The 20,137-nt window shown below is 41.7% G+C and overlaps 1 protein-coding gene across 1 annotated transcript in view; it reads left to right on the top strand.

Annotated features, from left to right (window-relative positions):
* LOC110083682 (rap1 GTPase-GDP dissociation stimulator 1) overlaps window positions 1-18,726 on the top strand; it is a 60,306-nt gene extending 41,580 nt beyond the window's left edge. The window contains exons 10-14 of the mRNA XM_020802301.3: window positions 1,971-2,096; window positions 10,730-10,869; window positions 16,474-16,600; window positions 17,654-17,782; window positions 18,128-18,726. Of these exons, the coding sequence (XP_020657960.3) occupies window positions 1,971-2,096; window positions 10,730-10,869; window positions 16,474-16,600; window positions 17,654-17,782; window positions 18,128-18,270 (665 nt within the window). The 3' untranslated portion in view covers window positions 18,271-18,726. The remainder of the gene's footprint in view (window positions 1-1,970; window positions 2,097-10,729; window positions 10,870-16,473; window positions 16,601-17,653; window positions 17,783-18,127) is intronic.
* The last annotated feature ends 1,411 nt before the right edge of the window (window positions 18,727-20,137 follow it).

Raw genomic sequence — 20,137 nt, forward strand, 5'->3', positions numbered from 1 at the left:
GTGTTTCGGAATGTTGTTGACTTATGTTATACCCACCCTTCCTCACATGAGTCCTGGGCTCAGTTCCCCTCCTTGCACTTCCATAGTACTTCTAAAAAACTGTGAAGAATGCTATGGTGGCTTCACCATGAATGGCCATGGATCACAGAAATAGCTCTTTTTTTGTTGGCATTGATTTGATTTGATTTAATTTAATTTAATCCCACAGCTGGGATGGGAAAACCCAGAAGTCTCTTACCCAATGCTCCTCCCCCCCCCCCAATAGCTCTGCAGAAGACAAACACATCCTCTACCAGTTGACTGTTTCTTAGAGTAGTTTTATAAAGAACAAAAGGAGATAAAAGGCATAATCAAAAGAGAAAGGCAACTGGGAAATACAGGATGCTAATCAACAGTGCAAGGCTTAAACTAACAATAGGCTTGAACTAGGAAGTTTGACCAAACTCCGGGAGGCAGTGGGAAACAGGAGGGCCTGGTGTGCTCTGGTCCATGGGGTCACAAAGAGTCGGACACAACTTAATGACTAAACAACAAGAAAAAGGAAGAGGCTTAGCTAAAAAATACAGCTGTCTTAAATCTAGCTAGGTTCTCTATCTGCTCCAGCTCAGGCGGTCGGCTTAGGCAGTTGGAGTGCTCTACTTAGTTATGAGGAGGCATGTTGGTTCTCCCTTAAGAATCTACATCTGCAGTGATCACATCTCTCTCTGCCCTTGGGAAGGCAAGAGTGCCTCTGTCTTTTAAGGTTGCCACCCTTTTGTGTTTTCCAGCTTCTCTCTGGCCAACAGGCAGATCAGAAGGGGTTTGATCTAGGCACTTGGTTGATCTGTGGAGGTGAACTCTTTCCTGTGTGAATCTGCATATGAAGGGACTCAGGCCAGAGTCTGCAGTCCCTCCCCAACTACACCAGATGGGGACTTTGCAAGGCCATGCTTAAGGGGACACTTTGAAATGTGTATTTGCCATCTGTTGGAAAGCTTCTCCTAAAGCCTGTGATTTTGATAACATCTCTAGTATTTTATTTTATGACTCTGGCATCCCGACTGGGTTCCATCCCATGTCTTTACACCAGTTACTAGGTGAAAGCCTGCCTGAAGAGAAAGGTCTTTGCCTCGTCTCCAGAAGAACAACAAAGATGGGGACGAGGCTGGACTGGCCTCCTGTGGGAGGTGATTTCACAGTTCAGGAGCAGAAACAAATAAAGCCCTTTTCCAGTCCACAAAAACTCATCTTGTGAGAAAGATATTCATCATTTGGGGCTCCAATTTTCACAATTTTTCTAAGCTGCTTTGAGTCTCTTTGTTAGGAAGAGAGTAGGGTACGAATAAATTGAGCAAATGACTGACAAGACTTCTTGTTTAAGATATGAGAAATTAGTAAGACTAACACAATAAACTTATTAAATTCATATATATTTTCTAAAGGAGACATACAAATATTAAAATGTGAGGAAATATTTGTTCATCTATGCCATCTAGGAAATTCTGGGAACTGTAGTCTAAAAAACTGCTCTGACACCATATTTTAGTATTCAATAGTTAGCTCACACATAGAAATTATTTATAAATACTGGATGGGATCATTGACATAATACACAGGGTTCAAATATCCTTAAGTCTACCCCATTTCCCTTTTAATGGCCTAATAAAGAGTTAGTATGGATCACGTGAAAGTACTTAGGTAACTTTAAACTAGGTTTTCTGTTTCTAAATCAGAAGACTTCTAAACAAAAATCTCTAATATAGTTGATCTAAATGTCATAAAATGTTTAAGTACATCTTAAATAGAGTCTTTAAATACTATGTAGCAGGTCATCCAAAATGTTCTGCTCTATAGGCATTGCTCGTACAGATTTGAGAACACATCGGTCATGACTTTTTGCAATTTTTAGCTGCTTAATGACAACTTGGTACTCGGATACTATATTTTAGAGTTCCACAAATTAATGTCTGGTTTCTCCTCTCACATTCCAGTGGCTAACAAGGTTCAGATGTTGGATGATGGGGTTTGCAAGCGGATCCAGATGCTTTTGAGGTCGGAGATGCCCCCTGTTCAGTTTAAACTTCTTGGCACGCTACGAATGTTGATGGATGGCCAAGGTAGGAAAGGCCCAAGGAGTGGCCAACAAGGAACTTTTTAGGTCTTATTTTCAAACTGTTGGGGATAATACTATACTGTCAAATGTTGTTGTTCAATGTTGTCACATCTCCCTTGACTTATGGAAGTGCCACAAATGAGCAATCTCCAAAATGTCCTGTCTTCAACAGCTCTGATCAGCTCTTGCAAGCTTGGTTTCCTTTTGAGAGTCAATTAACCTCGGTATTTGGCAGATCACCTTCTCCCACCCAGATCTACCTGAATTACTCAGTATAGCCAGGAGGGTCGGTTGAGGGGCCTAACGCCGAGAGAGGCCCAGAAAGAAAGAACAAGAAACCGGGCTTTCTCGGCAGTGGCCCCTCGACTATGGAACAGCCTTCCATCAGAGATCCGCCTGGCTCCCTCGCTGGGTGTTTTTAAGAGCCATTTAAAAACTTGGCTCTTCAGGCAGGTTTTCCCTCATGTCAATTCTTGAATTCTTTCTTTTCTGTTCTTTTATTCCCCATCTTCATCACGCTATATTCATGTTCAAATATTTTTATTATGAATGTTGTTTATTTGATTGTTCGGTTTTTATTGTTATTTTATGATATTTTATGATTTTGTAAGCCACCCTGAGTAGATGCTGTCTAGGGGGGCAGGGTATAAATTGAATAAATAAAATAAAATAAAATAAAAATTAATCTTGCATTGGTTCCTCTTTTTCTGCTGGCCTTTTCCAGCATTATCTCCCCCCCCCCCAGATCATCTCTCCTTCTCATGCCCAAAGGCATGAGAACTGAGAACAAACTCAGTTTCCAAATTTTTGCCTCCAGATATCATTCAGACTTGATTTGATCTAGGATGGCTTACACTTGTTCATCTTTCTGGTAGTCCAGGGTATCCATAAAGCTCTCCTCCAGCACTGCATTTCAACCTTCCCCTCCCCCTGTCAGCTTTCTTAACTATCCAGCTTCCATACCTGTACATGGTGATTAGAAATAAAAGAGTATGGATGATCTTGGTTTCCAGTTACACATCTTTACACAATGTTTTCTCATTCCTTCATTGCTGCCCTTCCAAGCCCCAGTCTTCTTCTCATTCCTTGACTGCAGTCTCTGTTTAGATTGATGACTGAACCAACATATTATCAAAATCTCTATTACAATTTTTTCATTATCAGTGTTAACATTGTGTAGTTCTCTGTTCATGATTTCTGTCTTCTTGAACGATCAGTTGCAGTTCTGCTTTGGCACTTTCTTCTTTCTCTTTCCTTGACAGTCGTTTCAAGTCATTGCTGCCTTTCTGTCAGTAAGATGGTGTTATCTGCATAGTTTAAATTAATGAAGTTTCTTCTACCAATTTTCATTCCTCCTTTATCTGAGTCTCATCCACCTTTCTATATGATGTGTCCTATGTACAGACTGAACAAATAACGGGATAAATGCACCCTTGTCTGACACCTTTGCCTATAGGAAACCATTCTGCCTCTCCATTTTCTGTCCTTATAGGAGCTTCTTGTCCACAATCAAGTTACTCACCATACCCATTTCTTTCAGAACAACTCATAGTTTTTCATGATCTACACAGCTGAAGGCTTTGCTTTAGTCTATTAAGCATAAATTGATCTGTAAATTTTGGGTGTTCTTCAGTAGCCAGGGGATATTTGCAATGTGATCTCAAGTACCTCTTCCTTTTCAAAACCCAACTTGAACATCAGGCAATTCTCACTCCCTATAAAATAAAAACCTTTGTTGCAACACCCTGAGCACCACTTTGCTTGCATAGGAAATCAAAGCAATTGTCCTATAGTTACTGGACTCCTTGGCATTTCCTTTCTTGGGAACTGGAATATACATTGAGCATTCTCAGTTGGCGGGTCATTCTTTTGTTTTCCATATTTGCTGTTAGGATTTTGACAGATTCCATCTCTGTGGCTTGAAATAGTTCTATCGGTATCTCATCTACCCCTGGTGATGAATGTCTTCCTAGCGCTTTTGCACACAATCATATAGTAGGAGGTTTATTCTCTTACAAGTGCAGGTTCGGCACATCAGAATTCTACACTAGAGCCAAGATGCCCATTAAGGTCTTTTGGCAGCAAGGGATGATTGATATATTTAGAAAGAGTTGGCAGGTGCTAGATTTGCCAAGGCAGCAGACAAGGCACTGTCAGAGCCCTCATGAAGTTGACATGAGGGACATGTTTTATGGCTCCAGTCCTGTAAGCTTTCATCAACAGGAAATAGCTGTAGAGTGACTTCACAGAAGCCAAGTAGAATCCAATTCTTGTCGCCTCTTGTTTCCCATGCCATACCTGTGTGCTCCATTAGATTTGATGCAGAGCCCACCTTCTTGCTTTGTCATGTGAGAAGCCACCTTCAGCATCCCTCAGCAGATAGAGCGAGGGAGGGAACCGTAGGCATCAGAATTCAGCTGTCACAAATGGGTATTAATTTCTTACTCCTTTACGTCATTGCCATTGTAATTCAATTGCGAAAAAGAAGACGGAAGGAAGGATAAATGTTGCCCATGAGATTTTTTTGCTTTAGGTCCCACAACGCGTTGCCAAGGTTTGGGAACTATGCAAATTAACATAGGTGAGTAGCACCATTTGCTGCTCTGCCTCAAGTAGCTAAGCCTCAACTTGGGCTGTCCCTGCAGACCAGTGACTGCCACCCAGCTATATAAGAGTGTCTATGTTTAGAAATTTATAGTGGCACAGCCTGCATTCAGTTCTACAGGGTTTGGATCATAAATTCACAATGGGTTAATCAGTCACCCCTGCTGTTGACATCAGGATGCAAGCCATTCTTCACAAGCATGGCTTTGGATGAGGCGGCAATGGAAAGATCAAATGGCTGGCTAAGCTTTTATTAAGGATCTCAGAGCAGTCCATCGTAGGTTTACATGGTTCTCCTATCTCCATTTATGCTCCCAACAACCCTGCAAGCCAAGAGAGGCTTAGCTAAAAGATACTGACTGGTCCAAGGAAACCATGTCAGCTTTCCTGCACTCTCAATACTCACATTGGTGCTAACGTTCAATATGGTAACAAGGAAGAAACATGCTGGAAGTAGGAAAACAATGCAACTATTAATGCACCTGGTTTAAATAATACACAAATTGACCTACCTGAATCTAAGCATTAGAATATGGGCAACCTCTGCAGGTGTGACCTGGTTGGTCGTATAGATGAGGGAGTCCCAACCAGAGGACTCCTTGAATAGGCGGAGCTGTGCTGAAACGTAGGGAGACTAACACGACAGTTTCATTCTTTTCTTGCTACAACAGTTCCTTCTGATGCTACCCAAGGCAACAGAAAAGCATGCGAAGCCCCTGCCCCATATTGGCCAGCTTCCCGCCCTTCAAAAGAAAGTATTCTTGGAATTCAAAGCAAAATGAGCTGTCCTGCTGGGCATAAAGCGCAGGGTGGGAGGAACGAACATACCCAACTTTTAGTTAAGATTTACCCTTCTGTGGCAGTGAGCTCAAGCCTCTTGTCTTAATTGCCATCTGTTCAATCTACCCGGGAGCCAACATTGACCTTAATTAACTCAGTGCAATATACTCCTGTGAACATGTGTCTTCTAACAAGTCCCTGCTAAATTAGTTGATTGCATTATCTAGTATAAATTCATTACTGTGACAATGACGAGACACGTTGATGCCTGCAGAATTTAGAAAGACAGGCTTCTTCTCTTAATTTTTTTAAAATTTTCAACTTTCGGCACCAATCACTTCTCAGGAGCACCAACATAAAGAAGCTGTTTGCAACTGTTTACATGTCTGAATAACCAGTATAGTAGGATATCCAATGTATGTGCTTGGCCATGAAAGTTCTCTTGAGATACATTTCTGTGTGAATCAAATTTCAACAACACTCGCATTTTGATCTTAAATTAGTCTTCCTGAATTAACTGTGCGCTTTCACGTCAGTTCTGACTAGACATGGTGATAAATTTAAAAAATGAATGATATTCATGAAATATTGCTGATTTGTGGGATATTCATTCCAACATATTAATCAGTTCCAGTGTCCCAATGAATACAAAGGGATTAATATTTACCATTTTTATTTGTCCCTTCGTGCAGGCTGGCTGTAGGAATGGAAACAGGGTTTCTGTTGCTGTAGCCACTGTGCTTGTCAATATCCCACCAATCAGCTGTTTGGCAGGGCATTGTGTTCTAGTGACAAATCCACAAATATTTGTCGATTCGTTGCTAAAATTTCATGCTTCATCAATTGTCAACTTTGATGAATGATGAATTGTGATGAATCACCATTTTTTCAATTAATCCCCTTCTCTAGTACAGACTTCCAGTAACTCTTTATGGAGTTTTTTAAAATACGGAGTACTTAGAAATGGTTTATCATTGCCGTCTTCTGGAGAGTACTCTGGGATGGTGTTGTTCCCCAAGGCTGGTTTTTCTCCTTGGAGGCATTGGGGGAGGGGGGAATCAAACTCCCAACCTCTGGCTGCACAACCATATAATACATAACTCACTAAGCTATCCGGCTGGCTAATCCAATTGGAACCGACTCAAACACCTAAGTCTCCCACTCAGTTACTACACAATTTGAATGATATTTGTATGTGTGAATGGACTGCCAAGTATATACTCCACAGGCAGAACTTGTATACAGGCTTATAAACAATATTTTTCAATAGTAACATTTTAAATAAGAAATGTTTTGCCTCAGAAAACCCTTTTGTTAGCAGAAATGTGATTCCTGTGGAGCTAAGTAGATTTATTTGCTCAAAATTCTGGTCATCAGCAGATGCACTGTACTATGTTTTATGACTTTCAGAAATTTCTTTTTCATTTCAGTAAGAAAAAAATATTCATGATTTCAAAATATATTATTTCCAGTAGTTAACTTTCTGCCTCATTTTTTTTCACCAACCTTTTCTGTTAAAAGTACTCTCTTTTACAGTTACCACTCTTTTCTTAAGTCCTTTGGGTTATGTTTCCCATGTGCAGTTAAGCTCCTGTAATTCTTTTACTATCTTGAAGGATCTAATGGAAAGTTATTATTGGCTGAGATCTTCTCATGCAACATTGCAATCATAAATGGTCATGATGTCATCAGACACCAATGTTAACCTGTAATTTAATGTTTCTTATTCCAACCCCCAAGTTTTGAGGCTCCTTAGGGACCTCTTTTGACCTTGAGAGAGCCTTTGGGACTCTCAGGATGGTGGGGAGGAGCCTTCAATGCTTGAAAATTTCCACCCATGGTCCCACTGCTGGCATCAGGACCAAAAACAGTTTTTCTCATATTAAAAGCTTCACTCTCATCCTGGAATACTACTAAATCTGAAACCATTTAACTATAAAAGACTCTGGTTATTTTGTAGACTGTTTGGTTTATGGCCATTTTAATAACCATGGTCATTGTGGTAATGAAAAATCTACTTTCAACAGTGAGTATTGAGTGAGATTTGTGTGTGTGTTTTTCTGGGGTAGTTTTGCCTTTTATTCCCTGAATTTTGTAGAGTTCTCCAGCCCTTAAAAGATGATGTTGTGCTTTAAATTGAGGCTGTCATGTTCTGTCATACCAAAAATAAAAAACAAAGTTTCCACTTCCTTGCTCAAATTAGGCCAGAAAAACCTTTGTCTTATTTGGGCCAACATTTTGTCAACTGCCAAATGCCCAGCTACTGGGATATCATGGGCCAACTTCATTACTGTGGCTCTTAGTTTAGCTGGGACTACTAACAACTTTCTTTCTAGTGGCTCTTTTCTCTTATAATATAGTAGTCCCTCCTTTAGCAAAGATTGTTCTTCACGCCCACTTTCCCCATTTTCCGGCGTCGCAGTCTGTAACAACTTCTGTAGGTCTGGCTCATCTTGCTGCCAGGCTATAATTTGTTTCTTAGACACCCCTTGGATATTTTTGGTCCCTGCTAGTCCTTCAGCGGTTATCAATTTCTTCACCAATAGTCATTTGACTCCTTCCCAATCCCTTCCCAACAACATTTCATGGACTAAATTTCGTACCACTTCTATCCACAATCTTTGTTTCTGTCCTTGTATGGTCACCTCTGCTTCTATCCTTGGACATGGTTTCATGTCTCCATGAATACAACGTACCATCATTCATCCACCATATCTCAAGCCCGCATAGTATCTAATCAGGTTTCTACTACACCCCATGTCTATGAGGGCCTTAAATGTATGACCTTCTACCTGCCCTATTACCTCCCAACCAGGTGTTCTCCACCACCCACCTTGCCTGCAGCCATGAAGGCCAAGGCCCACACAAAGTCCTCTACCAGGCATTCTCTCCAGAAATGTCCCTCCTGGCCACAGCCATAGTAGATTCTCTTTCCTTCTCTCCTTGCATTTGGTGGTAGTCCTGGCATCTGCAGTTCTGAATCTAACCCCGCCGTAACGAAGTTTTGTGCCTCTCAGGTTTGCTGGTGTTGGTCTTTGGCTTCCTGGAATCATTGGGCTTTTGGCTTTCGTTCTCAAGTTGATTGCTGCCGCATACACCATCTTCTCTGTGTTTTTCTCCTGCATTGGGCTCATGAAGTAGCTGCCTCTCTCCTCTGCTCAGGCGTAAGCCTCTAGCAATGTGACCACTGCCTCTAGTGTGGTTGGTTGATTACGCAAGAACCATCTCTTGACGTCAGGTGGAAGTGTTGCTATTAGTTGTTCAGTAACCAGTAGCTCCAACACCTGGTCTGTACTGTGTACTGTCGATCATAGCCATCTTATTGTGCTTGCCTTCATTTGCTGTGACAAGGTGTGTGGTGGGATGGCAACTTTATATCATAGCCCTCTAAAGCGTTGACAGTAGGCTTCCTCTGACAAGTCTAAGGTGCCCAATATTGCTGCTTTTACCTTGGCATAGTCTTGTACTTCCTCAGGTTCCAATGTATCGACCACTTCTTGTACCAGCCCCATTAAGTAAGGCATTAGGATTAGTGTCCATTGTTCCGGGGGCCATTTTGCTGCTGTTGCCACCCTTTCAAATATGTGTAAAAATGCCTCTGGATCATTGCCCGGTCCCATCTTTTGTACTTTACGTGTGTAAATCCTGGCGTCACTATAAATTTCTGCTCTTCAAGCACCGGTTCCGTATTTTTCTTTTCTGGTTGTCCTGGTATTCTCATCATCTGATCCATCATCACTTTTTCTTGATTTAATAGTTGAATCAAAATGACATATTGTTGTTCTGTTGCCCACCGCATCCATCGTTACATCGCATCAGGAGTTAAGGACTTGCCCCCACATTGGTCGCCACTGTGATCTTGTTCAACGTCCTTTCCCCTCTTTGATATGTTTTGATGGAAGGATGAGTCATGTACACCAAATTCTTCTAATAAAACAGGTTTATTATCCAACAACTTAGCCACTTCATTATTATCAATGTCTTCCGTCTCATGTTTTAACAATGGATCAAACCTTTTTCTGTTTCCAAACTGTAACAAATCCCCTTTTATCGACAAGGGCAAAGAACTTAGAACTTTACAACTTCATTTATGGGCCAGGCCCAATCTGTCAGGTAAATTGTCATTCAGCATCATTGAGGAGGGTGGAAAACCCAGCCCACCTGCGGTTCCCATACCTTCTTGCCCGAGTTCTGTCTCAGACCTGGCCCAAATAGACTGACTCCACAGGGCTTCCAGGGACTCTGTATACATCATGGACCTTCTCTTTTCTGGGCCTCCCACTGTTGCCAAGTCTTGAACTCCTTTCGCCTCTCTCTCTCTCTCTCCAGTTTCCCCCCTATAAGGTGGCTTCCTATAGATTTGCCTTTTCCACTCCTTCTCTGCATATTCCCTTGGAACTTTGAATTCTACCTATTTCCCTGTCCAGGGGTCTTCTTGCACTATCTCCACCGTCCTCTTTCCTTTCTACTGTCTCCTCTTCCTGCACCTAACAAGCCTCTTCATCTTCTACTTCCAACTGCCCTTCTCCCTCCTCCTTCTCTACTTTTAACCCCTCTATCTTTCTTGCCAGAATCGCCCCCTCTGGTGTCTTTTGCTCTAAACACAATCCCTGCACATCTCCTATTATGGTAGACAGGTATTCCTCAGTGCTTCCTCTTGTAGAGATGGATGGTACACTCTGTGGAGTGGAGGTACTCCCAGCCTCACAGGGTAACACACAGCTCTAGGGGAGGCAGTGCCTCCATTTGCTCCACAGGCCTGAAAAAAAGCAGTTCACACATTCAGTGGCTAATCACAACATTGGGCTCACCTAAATTATGTATGAGAATAGGGCCCTTCATTGCCCACCACCACCAAATGCTGTTTACTGCTCAGATGTTTCTTACTACCATTTATTTATAATGGATTGAATGCTATGTAATGAATGAATGAATGAATGAATGAATGAATATTTTATTTCAATGAAATGTTGCATTTGAGATTATATGAAACCTGTTTCTGTTGCTTGTGAACTATCTGTACATGCAGATAGTGATTTGTTTAATAGACATTCAGTGAGGCAGGCTCTAAGCAATTTTTAAAATGTGCATGTATAAATGGCCCTTATGAATGCATGACAAAGAAGTGAATAAAGGATTTATTCAAACATATCTCCACCTGCAGTCATCAATTAAAATCAAGGGGAGAGGGGAAAATTGACAGCTGCCGCAGCTCAGGCCCATGAAGAAAATGTTCCAATCTGTGTCTTTCAGCTGATGCAGCCGAGGAACTAGGCCAGGATCCCCTGCTGCTCAACAGATTGGTGCAATGGTGTGATTCAAGAGACCATGCTGGAGTCTGCGGAGAAGCAAACCGACTGCTGGCATCACTTATACGTCATAGTCGATCTCAGGTATGACAGGAGACTGTGTCTGATCAAGTCTGCAAGAATTGCCATGGATGTTTAGCATCTCATTTTGCAACTCTGGCTGCTAATCAAGTTCTGCATCACCTTCTCTGAAACCTTTGGATGGGCGCATTTCTGAGAGCATGGTCTTACCATATTTTCTTATGCTGAGAGTAATCTTCACCTCATTCACAAGGAGCAACCTCTTAGCTACCCCACCCTGCTGGTCTTAGTAGGGAACATCAATGCAGAAGGTATGAAGGCCAAATCCAAACTTCAAGCATGGTTCCCTCCACACATCTCCTCTTCCTGCAGCATAACTTGACAGTACTTGTGTTCCTCAAGAACAGGTTAGGCTTGTGGTCTTCCAGCTCCCATCTGACACTGCCTCCAAAGCTAAAGAGCTAGTGTCCCAGCTCGCCCTTTTTATTACCAGGTAAACCCAAGAGCGCATAAATGTTATCCTCCTTCATCTGTGGCATTTGAAAACAAAAGAGTGTCCCTAACAATGGTTGTTGTAGGTTTATCAGGCTGTCTGGCCATGTTCTTGAGGTTTTTCTTCCGAACATTTCACCAGTCTCTGTGGCCAGCATCTTCAGAGGACAGTATTATAAATACTAAATACTCAACTATCCAAACAAACTGCACAAGAGCACAGAGTTCTGACTCCTGTCCTCTGAAGATGCCGGCCACAGAGACTGGTGAAACGTTAGGAAGAAAAAACTCAGGAACATGAAAAACGTATAACAACTATCAGGTCCCGGCCATGAAAGCCTTCAAGAATACAGTGTCCCTAACATTTGAGTTTCTGTCTGTATGGCACACCTTGACTGAAATTGTATATGAATACCACTATCTCTACTACTGACTTCAAGGCATAGAAGGGATATTCTTAAGATATGAACAAATAGCTGGAGACTACCAGATCTATCTATCTATCTATCTATCTATCTATCTATCTATCTATCTATCTATCTATCTATCTATCTATCTATCTATCTATCTATCTATCTATCTATCTATCTATCTATCTATCTATCTATCTATCTATCTCACACACTGTATTGTTCCGAGTATAAGTCGCTCCTGATTCTGAGGTGCACCCTTAAAGTTTGGTGCTATTTTTTAAAAAAAAATGCAACATCCCGATCATAGGCTGCACCCCTAGTTTAAAGACTTACATTAGAGGGGGAAAGTGCGGCCTATACTCAGGACAATACGGTATGTTTTTTAAAAAAATCTGTTTACAGTTTGGTTATCTGTGTCGCCAATCAGAATGCTTTAACTGGCTGTGGATTTGGTTAAATACTTGATTTATGCTCCACTTGCATCAATTTATTCCAGCTTAATTGATTTCCATATTTCAGTCAATCTTTTTTTTAAAAAAACCCAACAACATTAAGTTGATCATTCCATTTTTCTAAGTGGTTTAACAATGAATTGAAGCCAAAGTGATTTACATATATGCTGTTCACTCAATATTTCATTCAGGCATCTTAAATGTTGCACCATAGACGGTCTTTCCGAAAAAGAAAAAGAAAAACAAGTGCTTCCAACAATAAATAAAGCAAGCCTGACACAGTTTGCCTATAAGTCATCACCCTTTTGAACTAACAGAGAAACAATTCTGAGGAACATCAACCATGTCCTCTAGAAAATAAAAAGCCTTAGAAAAAATGTATTTTCACTGTAGAGAGGGGTCTGTGTCAGGCTGAGTAACTGGTGACTGTCTAAATGCGGACACTATGATGGACATATTAGTTCTAAAGATGGGCATGAACCATCAAGTTCAGTGGTTTGTGCCAGTTCATCCTTTGGATGACCAGGTGTTTGGTGGCTCCCAGCCTGTCTCCTTCAGCAGGCACTCACTCAAGAGGCAGCAGCCACACCAGTGGCTCCCAACTGCAACTCTTGGACTGCAACTCCCAAAAATCCTGGCCAGCACAGGTGGTGATGAAGGCTTTTGAGAACTGCAGTCCAAGACGACCTGGGTGACCCAAGGTAGAGAACCACTGGTATACACCATTGTTGCCAGCTGTTTGACCAGCTCATGTTCTCATGGCAATTACAGTTTGATATGCAGACATTTGATCTGATACCCATCATAAAAAGTTTCAACTGATTTCTCCTAGTCAGGCTTCAACTGGTTGTGTAGGAATTGTTGTCATCTTGGTTTCTCCCAACTGGTCAGCTCAGTTTTGGATGAGGCACACAGCGTTCTATGCTGCGATTTCCTCAGGGTAGAAGGCAACCATCCTTCAAGGAATGCCCTGAGAGGACAGATGTTTCACCTCATCATAGGGGAGAACCTGTGTTATTGACAGGAGTAAGACATAATAATAATAATAATAATAATAATAATAATAATAATAATAATAATAATAATAATAATAATTTATTGTCATTGTAAGTATATACACATACAACGAAATTCACAGACACCCAGAGACCAGACACATGCACACACATAAAATTCCCAAACACTCCCCACCCACTAAAAGTCCCCCACTAAAAATACAAACATCTACACCGCAGGCCAAGTTACACAGTCCAACTAATTATTCACTACTGGTGGTCTTTAAGCTCATTATTAATTGCAATTATAGCTCTGGGATAAAAACTATTGAGAAAACGTGTGGTCCGAGTCTTAATTGTTCTATATCTTCTGCCAGATGGTAACAGTTCAAAAAAGTTATAAGCAGGATGGGAAGAGTCTCTCAGGATGCTATGTGATTTCCTTAGACAGCGGGATGTGAAGATGTCATCCAGGGTTGGTAGCTGGAGCCCGATGATATTCTGGGCAATTTTAATGGTTCTCTGTAGAGCTTTTTTGTCCGCTACAGAGCTACTCCCAAACCATGCCAGAATGCCATAGGTTAGGACACTCTCAATGGTGCTACGATAGTATGACAGAAGCAAATGCTGAGATAAATTTAACTTGCCGAGCATTCTCAGGAAATACAGCCTCTTCTGTGCCTTCTTCATTAGCATGTTGGCATTTATAGTCCATGAGAGGTCCTCTGAGATGTAAGTACCCAGAAATTTAAAACTACCAACTCTCTCCACTTCCTCACCGTTTATGTACAGTGGTAAATGTACATATCTCTTCCTCCTAAAATCAATTATGAGTTCTTTAGTTTTTTTGATGTTAAGTGTGAGATGATTTTCTTTACACCAAAGTATCAACCTTTGTACTTCCTTTCTATAAGCAGACTCATTGTTCTTATTTATGAGCCCCACCACTGTCGTATCATCCGCAAATTTAATAATTGCATTGGTGTTATACAGTGGGGTGCAATCATGTGTGTACAGGGAATAGAGGAAGGGACTTAGCACGCAGCCCTGGGGAGCTCCTGTACTTAGTACCAGGGTAGAAGAATGGTGAGATCCCATCCTTACTGACTGTGGCCTATCTGTCAGAAAATCCTTTATCCACATGCATATCTCCTGAGGTAATCCCAGGTTGATCATTTTAAAAAACAACCTATTTGGTAGAATGGTATTAAAAGCAGAGCTATAATCCACAAACAACAGCCTCGCATAAGTTCCCTGATGTTCTAAGTGGCTCAATACAGTATGGAGTACAATGGACACAGCATCATCAGTAGATCTATTTTTCTTGTATGCAAATTGCCATGGGTCCAAAGAAGGTGGAAGACTAGCCTTAATGTAATCCAGCACCAATCTCTCAAAACATTTCATAACAACAGATGTTAAAGCTACTGGTCTGTAATCATTGAGAGATACCACAGCTGACTGCTTGGGGACTGGCACTATAATAGATGTCTTCAGGCAAGTGGGGACTGAACACTGCAACAAGGATAGATTGAAAATATCCGTAAAAACTCCAGCTAATTCTGCAGCACAGCCCCTAATAACTCGTCCCATGATTCCATCTGGTCCAGCTGCCTTTCGAACGTTAATATTCTGGAAAGCGCGTCTCACATCTGAAATCTGCAGTACTAGTGGTTGTCTGTTGATGGTAGATTCTAGTGATGTATTATAGACAGTAGGTGCTGGAATAATGGTTGTTCCTGTTTCCACCTCAAAACGGCTGAAAAATTGATTTAACTGCTCAGCCAAAAAATCACTGCTGCTACACAGACTGTTTTTGTTACTCTGACCAGTGATTTGTCTTAGGCCGTGCCACACTCGGCGAGTGTCAGAACTTTCAAGGTGTTGTTCAATTCTCTGGCTGTACATAGCTTTGGCATCCTTAATGCCCCTTTTCAGTTTAGCTCTAGCCTCTCTGTACTGTAGTTCATCACCAGAATGAAAAGCAGCATTTCTGGCTTTTAATAAAAGGCGCACTTCTCTATTTAGCCAAGGCTTGTTATTAGAAAACACTCGTACTTGTCTGGTAGTAGTAACAACATTGATGCAGCTTTTGATATAAAACAGTACTGTTGAGGCATAAGTATCAACATTGTCCTCCTCAAACAGTGCCCAATCAGTGCTCCTAAAGCAATCTTGAAGTTGCTCAGATGCATCCACTGGCCACACTTGTATTTCTCTAATTGATGGTCTGATTCTTTTAACAAGAGGTCTGTATGATGGAATCAAAAAAAGAGATATATGATCTGACTGTCCCAAGCTAGGCAATGGCTTCGTCTTATATCCATGTATGATGTTACTATATACCTGATCCAAGGTATTTTCCCCTCTAGTGGGACAGTCCACATACTGATAAAAGTTAGGGAGGACGGTCTTTAAATTGGCTTGATTGAAATCACCTGCTACCACCAGCACTCCATCTGGGTAGGCCTGCTGCTGTTTGCTGATAGCAGTTAACAAACAACTCAAAGCTGTGGTTGTGTTAGCATCAGGAGGTATATATACTGCTGTTATTATAATAACATTAAACTCACGAGGCAGGTAAAAGGGGCGGCATTTCACTGCCAAATACTCCAAATCAGGAGAACAGTGAATGTCCAGTATTTTAACATCTGTGCTCCAATTATCGTTTGTGTAAACACAAACCCCTCCACCTCTGCTCTTCCCAGATTCAACAGATCTGTCTGCTCGATGTACTCTGCGTCCTTGTAGTTCAATTACCTCCCCTGGGATGGAAGAGTCAAGCCATGTCTCTGTAAAGATCATAACGCAACAGTCTCGAATATTTTTCTGTAGGGAGATAGTAAGTTCCAGCTCCTCAATCTTGTTGGGTAGAGATCTAACATTTGAGACAAAAAGACTTGGCAATGCAGGCTTGTGAGGATTTTTGCCTAACCTCACTCGTAGACCGGCCCTGCAACCTCTTTTCTGCTTGCGTTTTCTCCGTGCTCTTTTCTTCCTGACAGGGAGAGCAGGGGGAGTAACCCCCGGATATGCAGGCTGTCTTAAAAGCTCAGCTGGGATGTTGTAAGTTGAGACCGTCGATTCAAAGTTGTAACCTTCTCTGCCAATAGATAATAATTCTTGTCGACTGTAAATTACTTGTGCCTGAGCATGTAGAGTCCGTAATAAGGGCCGATCTCTGGAATGCCTAGCCGCTGCAAGTGCTTGCGCCGCCATCTTGACCAACTGTCAACTGTCAATAATCTCTAATTATTATTACTTTTTTTAAAAAAAAAACATCTGATTGATTCATCCCTTTTGTTTTATAAGCAGGAAGTTGTCAGAGCCATTGAAGAGGCTCAGGCGGTCAAGCACCTGGTTTCTATGGCAACCAGCGAACATGCCATAATGCAGAATGAAGCACTGATTGCCTTGGCTATAGCTTCTGCAGTCAATTTAGGTATTCAAGTATTTCCAAGACTCTGTTCCTTGAGTGGGCATTAAATGGAATATAGATAATCTTAAAAGGCCGGTTCATTACATGGGACAGAAAGTCTAAACATTGTCGTGGTGAGATGGCGAAGCCATGCTATCTGAAGTTAAACTCACTTCTGTGGTGGAAACTGTAAGCTTGAAGAGTCTGCCTGAGATGTAGCGATATCAAGTTTCACATCAGGGAATGCAGCATCAATTGTCTCTTTCCATCTCTGTAGACAAGAGGGTTCCAGTTACTTTGCTACCTCCCTATTGTTTCAAGAAACCATATGGCTCCTGTGTTGGTTGGGAGCAGATGCACCAAAATGCACAGTGATCCCTGTATCAGAAAAGCTGAAGCTTACATTTAGGTGATATACTAGGCAACCACAGTCAAATGGAGCCAAATGATGAGTACTGTACTGAGAACATGAACACAGAAAGATTGGAGTCAATCTCATGTGGAAGAGGGTGGTCCCCCTGAAGCCCAAATGGTTTGTGGCTTTCAAGGGAAAAACCTGTGACTTGGAGGGAAAGAAAGCTTTTCCAACAGGCATCATATCAGGGGTGCGCAGTATGCAGGGCCCAAATGTGTCCAATACCATCCCCCCCCAAAAAATATTTTAAAATTTGCCTAGAAGAGAAATTTTCCTAGGGGGCATGTACACAATTGTGTCAAATTTTAAAGGGTCTTGAACACTCCTGGGACCCCATACCCATTTTTTGCCTACTAGATGGCACAAGGGGTAAGGAAAAATTGTGTGGGGGAGTCATAGAAGTGGGTGCAGGCTTCCTAGGTCCAAGGATGGGTGGCTGCAGCCTCCAAATGTCTAGAAATTGCCTGCCCTACATTACAGCTTTGGATATTTTGGGGTGAAAATAGAGCTACTAAGCTATTAAAACACTTCTCCAGTTTTTGTGTGTGTGTGTGTGTGTGTGTGTGTGTGTGTGTGTTTTGAATGATCATCATAAATTGAGATCTTCATCACTAGAAACAGCTTCACAGGGGGAAAATTACCTTAATTCCTCTCCTTTGCAGATATCATCAAAGAAGATTTTAAAGAGGCCAGACTAGTGCAGAGCATACACAAACTTCTTCAAGATGAAAACACAGGTCCAGAGGTGAAATATAATTCTATAGGCCTGTTGTGCAGCCTCTTGAATGCAGGTAATTCCACTACACGTGGTATGTGAATTAGAATTTGTCATTGCATGATGTGAAAGTATTCGATATGAGGAAATAGGCAAGCACAACACAACAGGGTGAGAACCAACAGTCCCGGATGCATTTCTGTGTCTTCAAACCCCCCCCCAATATATATTTTGATCATATTGTGCAGCCTTCCCCCAATTGTCTGAATTACATGTTGAGGGTATTATTACTCCGAGTGCTTCATAGTTAACGAAACCAAATGGCTTGGGCAAATCCTTATACTAGAAGATCCTCTTATTCATGAGCTCAGCCTTTCCTCTTATAAGCCACCCTCTTAAAAATATATATTTGTTCTTTCAGGCGACCTAAGACAAGAAGCTGAAGAGGACAATATGAAAGAAACTCTTGAGAAACTCTGTGGCCACAGTAACGGTAATGTAGCCAAACAAGCTCTAATGGCTCTCCAGATACTAAATGATGAGCACAGCCTCCTAGGACCCTAATGGAGATTATCAGTCTGCTTATCCATCAGTTTTTTGCACAAAAGGTGCTACTGCCATTTCAGTACTGGCTTGCTACAAACTGTACATTTTGTGTTTTTTTTTAAATCTGTTGTGTCCAGGAATCCAAATAGATTATTGCTAGTCCTGGAGCAGACCTGGTCATCGGCATCTTGAAGTTTGATGACAATGTCTTTTTATATACTGTACATTGTTCAGGCAAACGTTAAGACACATTTCACAGTGTTTTTTGAATCTTCAGCACTACCCCTGATGTCTGGTTCATCTAGGGCTGATTGTTTTTCATTTGTGATAGTTTTTTGTGTGTTTTCCCCCCTTTCTCTAATCCTTTCCATTCTGTTTTTGTACCAGATTCCTTAGCTGCATGAAATTTCACCTTTAAGTCATGAATGTGTGTGCTTATAAACATTCCACTGCAAAATAAATTTAGTAAAATGTCGCAACCCAATATTTACTGCATTGCAATGCACATATTTGCCCATATTATTTAAACACCCGCTTCAAATCAAATCTTCAAGCATCCTTAGCTTGGTTACCCTGCAATCGGCACGGTAAATGCCTCCAACTATGGTATGCACAGGAGCAAGGCAGCCTTTCCCATCACGGACTGTCCCTGGTAGAATCGGGCTTCATTTCTGTATACTTTATAGTTAGAAGCAAATGAGTCCAGGGAGAGTACAACAGAGCAGAGAGGCGCTCTTGCATAATTCAGGCCAAGGATGGGGAATGTTTGACCCTCCAAGTGTTGCTGGACTGTGCTGCTTGTAGTTCATCACCACCGACAATGCTACTGGGGAGTCCAATATTCCCCATCACTGCAGATACAGGAATGCAGATACAGGAATGTCAGTGCTGATGCTCCCTTGATTTAGGTACTTAACACTTAAAATTCGAGAGGTGCTTGACCACTCAAACCATACTGAATGAACATGAAGAGATTTCCCTCCCTGAAGATTTTGACCCAGGAATCCCAGCTTCTTCCCCAGCCTGCCACAGAAAAGGGAAAAGAGTTCATTCCCTACCTGCTGAGCACTGAGAAAGGGAAATGATACTGGACATGAAATACAACAGGCTGCAGGCAGGGAAAATAGAACAATATGGATAGTTCAGCTGAGGCGGAGCAAGGCACTGTGTTGTGAAAGAGGGAATGTATGTTGTGCGAGTGTACACGCTCTGGCTATACCTACTGCTGGCATCTCGACATTGGCATGAAAATCTCTCCCTACGCAATTCTCCACGCTGAAAGCTATGGTCATGCCCTATTTCTCTTAGCCATGGCATTATCAGCTTTGTAGACAATGTCCTTCCCATCCACAGCAGCAAAAGAAGCCTAATCCACGAATGCCTTTCTAAATCTTGTTCTACCTTTGCTAATTTTATGACAAATTTTATGATATCTTTGATGGATCTCTTTCTCATGAACACATTCAATATCTAGAGGTAAATGTAAAAATGCTATCCTCTTATTATGTGGGGAAGGAAATATATAGCAAGGTCAGGGAGTGGAGCACACCCCCTGCCTGAAGTGGGAGCCAAACAGGAGTTGTGTTACCCCTTGCATGAAATGGCCCTCACATTTTCTTGCTGTGGTCTGTCAGTAAGGTGGGTACCAAAGTCCAGGATGTAGGAGACAACGGTGGTGCAACTAGCTGGCAGAAGACCCTTCTACCCCATCAACTTGCTTTAAGTAAATGGTGTTTACTTCTTACGTGCTGTCACCCAAACAGTGTATTCACGGTGAGATATTGACCAGTTCCACACACACAGTGAGTTTCCACGCCTGAGCAAGGATTCAAACCCGGTGCCCCTAAATCCTAGTCTTTCACTTTATTCACTATCCCACTCGGGG

This window comes from Pogona vitticeps, chromosome 3 (assembly GCF_051106095.1).
Source record: "Pogona vitticeps strain Pit_001003342236 chromosome 3, PviZW2.1, whole genome shotgun sequence".
Classification (NCBI taxonomy): Eukaryota; Metazoa; Chordata; class Lepidosauria; order Squamata; family Agamidae; genus Pogona; species Pogona vitticeps.